We start from the raw sequence: 4,646 nt of genomic DNA, 5'->3' as shown, positions 1-4,646 counted from the left end.
CTGACCATGCAGCCATTAAGTACCTGGTTACCAAGAAAGAATCCAGACCCCGCTTAATCCGATGGGTACTCTTGTTACAAGAGTTCGATTGGGAGGTGGAAGACAAGAAAATGGTTGAGAATAAGGTTGCGGATCATTTGAGCAGGATAGTGCAGGATGGAAATAGCGAGGAGGTGAGAGATCGATTCCCGGAAGAACACTTGTGTGAAGTTATTTTCACCGCCAGAAAAATTGACTGGGAAGAAGTTATGAAGCTTACTGGCCAGGATGTGACAGAAAGAGGAAAGGAAAAAGTAGGGAGGAGCCATGGTATGCGGACCTAGCCAACTACCTCGTTTCAGGGGAGCTTCCAGAAGTGCCGAACGTCACCAAAGCTCAAAGAATGAAGATCAAGAGTGAGTCAAAATACTACTTTTGGGACGACCCGTATCTTTGGAGGGTAGGAGCCGATCAAGTGATAAGAAGATGCGTTCCTGACTGGGAGCAGAGGGACGTAGTGACGCATTGCCACTCTCTGGCATGTGGAGGACATTTCGGTCCCAAGAAGACGGCGAGAAAGATTCTGGATAGCGGATTTTATTGGCCAACCCTCAACAAAGATGCCTACGAATTTTGTAGAAGTTGTGAGCGTTGTCAACTGACCGGTGGATTATCCGCGCGGGACAAAATGTCGCAAGTCCCGATCATTGTTTGTGAGTTGTTCGACATATGGGGGATGGATTTCATAGGGCCTTTTCCCTCATCGTATGGGAACTTATATATCTTAGTTGCAGTTGACTACGTCTCCAAATGGGTAGAGGCCAAGGCCACGAGCACGTGTGAAGCAAGGGAGGTAGCCAAGTTCCTCAAAAGTAACATTTTCAGTCGATTCGGAGTACCAAGGGCCATAATATCTGATCAAGGCACCCACTTCTGTAACCGCACCATCAAAGCCTTGATGAAGAAGTACGGTGTGCATCACAGACTATCAAGCCCCTACCACCCGCAAGCGAACGGGCAGGCAGAGATCTCTAACCGAGAGATAAAGAAGATTCTGGAGAAGACCGTAAATCCTTCCAGGAAGGACTGGAGTATGAGGTTAGAGGATGCTCTATGGGTATATTGCACAGCCTACAAAACCCCCATAGGAATGTCCCCGTACCGAATCATTTTTGGGAAGATGTGCCACTTACCAGTGGGAATTGAGCACCGAGCATACTGGGCAGTACAGCAAGTGAATATGGATGCTACAGCCTGTGAAGAGGAAAGGAAGCTGCAGCTGCAGAAGTTAGAGGAACTCAGATTGGAGTCGTTTGATTTAGCCATGTGGTACAAAGAGCGAACCAAATTGTGGCACGACAGGAATCTGAGGACCAAGGATCTTCATGTTGGGCAGAAAGTACTACTCTTCCAGTCGAGGTTGAAGCTCATGCCTGGAAAACTCAAGTCGAAATGGACATGGCCTTATGTCATCACCGCACTCCGTTCTAATGGAGCAGTGGAGATTTCAGGGAGTCTTCCTAACTCTGAACCTTTTATTATGAATGGGCATAGGCTGAAGTTATTTAGGGCCAATAGTGATGTGGCTGTAGTGGATGAGATCCCACTGCAACCACATACTCAGGTATCATACTAACCGATAGGATAGGGATTGGGATTCTACTGAGCTAGCTCCTTTTGCGTAATGTACATATGCTAGCAAAGTAGAATTCCAATTTTCCTAAGGAAGATGTAAATATGGTACATATGTGGTAGTTAATTAATTTGAACCTTTGCATGCTAGTGAATTTAAGAAAACCCAAAAATATTTTTAGGACCTCAAATGTTAATTGGGAGTACGTACTGACCATCAGAATACCATTTTGGTAAAACTCTCCAATTTATTTAAGTGTCCCTTTTACTTTGTTTCTACTCTAGGAAAATATAGGGGGAAATTATTATAGGGCAGAATTTGAATTTGGGGCTTGCTACAGCTTTGCAGGCGGGCAGCGACTGAAAAGAGGCGCGTGGTGCAGTGAAAGGACGAGCGACATCTAATCAGGAGACCGCTAGCTAAACCGTCCCTCACAGTAATCAAAGCAAACCTAGAATCGCCTATCACCGGTTATAAACCCCAACTACCCTTTTTCTACCCCATAACTGAACCGTCTCTCCCATTTTTCATTTCACAAACCCTCAATTTTTCCATTTCTCTCTGCATTTTTCCACCATCACTCCACAAAAACCACCACCCACATTCACCCAAGAAATCACAGGTCTAAGCCATGGGAAAGAAAGCATGGGCAACAAAAATCAAACCCACTTCAATCCGCAGGGAAGAAACTCCAAAATCACCACCGCCGCGGGAAGAACGGCCGCCAAGCCCACAACCACCGGAGCCGACTCCTCAGGCGCCAACAATGGTTTCCTTGGATGCAAAAGGGAGTATGATCGGAGGAGCCCCATCTGAACCGAATGTGCAATCCACGGTACAACCAACTGTTTCCATTCCGATTTCCGCCGAAATTCCACCAGAAAGAAAATCTCCATCGGTAACCGTACCGCCAGAATCTTCGGAACCCTCCCAAACTCCACAACAAAGTGATTCGATGGAGGTTGACCCCATATCCGCCCATTACGATTCCGACTCAGATGAACGTGAAGCGAGGAAAAGCAGGGAACAGAGGAGCCTACAGGGAGACGATGAACCAGAGAAAACGCCGACGGCGGGGACCGTTTCTCAAGGAACGGCGAGGGAAGAGATAGATTTAAATGAGACGGCCAGGAAACAAGGCCTAATGACGGATGGCGAATTTCAGGCAATTTTGGATGGAGTAAACCAGATGGAACACCAGCGCAGGAGCAGAGACATGAGAGGTTGGAAAAAGCAGTGGCAGAGTTAGCCGATGATAATAGGAAAGCAAGAGCGGAGTTAAGCCGTTTAGCAACTGTGATGGAAGGAATCCTGAAAGAACTGGCGACCGGGAAGTTGGTCCGTGAAGCTGGACCGAGTGGCCATGGAGGCCAGGATGATGAACCCATGGGGACCGAGACAGAAGAAGAGAAACAAGAGGAAGGAGATGCCGAAGAGTCGGCAGAATCTGGGAACAAGCAGTCCGAGAATGAGGAGGAACAACCGAAAGAACCACATGCACCACAACCTGTCCCGCGAAGGAGCAGGAGGAACAAGTGACCAACCATACTGACCAGTTAGTTTTCTTTTTATTTTCAGTTTTTAGTTTTTCGTATTTTAATTGTATTTTGCTGTGTTTTCAGGTAGTAAATCTGTGTAGTATGTGAGCAAACCCCTTTCATAACACTTAGCCTACACAATAGTCTAAGTGTGAGAAGTAAAGGGTTTGCCGTTTTTGGCGCATGTGTTTGTGTTTTCTGTTTTCTTTTTCGTATGCATGTCAACTCACACTTAGCCTATTATATAGTCTAAGTGTGAGGAGTTTGTTGTATATATATGTTTAGGTTTGATGTTTTCTGTTTAGATTTTAAACTCTCCCACTTAGCCTATAATATAGTCTAAGTGTGAGAAGTTTTTAGTATAAGTATGTCTTGTTGTGTTTTGGTATGTCTGTGTGTCAGCAATACTGGCCATTACCTTTTTCCACTTCACAGCCTCATCTGAGGGCAGACACGTGTGAAGTGGGAGGGGGGAATGCACTGGCCAGTATGACATGTGTACATATGTGTTATCTGTGTTTAAGTGTTTGTGTAGTGTCTAGGTCTAGTTTTTTTTATTTGATTGGGCTTAAAACTCAACTATCTCGAACTGACGGTGAGGGGAATTGAGGGAGATAGGACATGCTGGAAAATGGAAACCACCCCCCCTAGTATCTCCTAGTCAGTATAGATGATGCGAGTATGAGAGAAAAGCCCACACTTAGAGCCAAAACACAAAAGCCCTCTTAAAATTTGAGTCAAAAGCCTAAAGTGGAACCATTTTCCACTAATTCAGAAAAGTAAAGAGTGGCTGCCACAAGGTGCCTAGGGTAAAGTGACCGCGTGTAGCAACACTGAAGGCAGTAGGAACCCCCCCCCCAAAAAAAATATTTTCCAACCCTTAGAACCCCACTTTTTAGCCATATATACCCAGATATAACCCCTAGCCCCTGGAATTGTGTGTGTGCAAGGCATAAGGCAAGGAGGCAACTGGCCAGAAGGACATACTATAAAGAAACCAACTAGAGCGAAAAGAATTAAGAAGCAGGGATAAAATCGACCAGGAAGTCATTTCAGGCTCAAAAATAATAAGAAGGAAAGAAGGAAAATGTGAAGAAAATGGTCGAAAACACTTGACCACAAAAAGAATGAGAAGGAATAAGGGTGGCGAAGCCACAAGACGCTACTGACCAGTTGGAAAGCAACTTCGGAAAAAGTCCAGCCAAGCAGAAGTGGCAGCCGAAAGCCTGAGCGCACACAGTTCCCCCGCATCAGAATAAAGTAATGGTTTTTGAACCTTAGAGCCTTAGGAACAACCACCCCAAACACTATAACCCAATAGCCCCGTTACAAGTCTAAAAGACCTTTCGTAGCCCCACGTGAGATCTAAGTCCGAAGCATCTGTGGTTCAGCACTATGAGAGAATACAGTCCTAACATCCCCAGTGAGGAGTGAGTGACTGATAGAATCTAGTGTTAAGCCGCGAGTGTGGGTGATCTTGACAAGCGGATGTACTG

At 45.6% G+C, this 4,646-nt stretch overlaps 1 protein-coding gene across 1 annotated transcript; it reads left to right on the top strand.

Moving 5' to 3' along the window:
- Positions 1-2,243: 2,243 nt before the first annotated feature.
- LOC121752816 (WW domain binding protein 1-like) lies at positions 2,244-2,861 on the top strand. Its single transcript, XM_042147904.1, has one exon. The coding sequence runs from the start codon at positions 2,244-2,246 to the stop codon at positions 2,859-2,861; it is 618 nt and encodes a 205-aa protein (XP_042003838.1).
- Positions 2,862-4,646: the final 1,785 nt, after the last annotated feature.

This window comes from Salvia splendens, chromosome 10 (genome assembly GCF_004379255.2).
Source record: "Salvia splendens isolate huo1 chromosome 10, SspV2, whole genome shotgun sequence".
Classification (NCBI taxonomy): domain Eukaryota; kingdom Viridiplantae; phylum Streptophyta; class Magnoliopsida; order Lamiales; family Lamiaceae; genus Salvia; species Salvia splendens.
The sequence above is the reverse complement of the archived record's forward strand: the minus strand, read 5'-3'. Positions and strand labels throughout refer to the sequence as shown.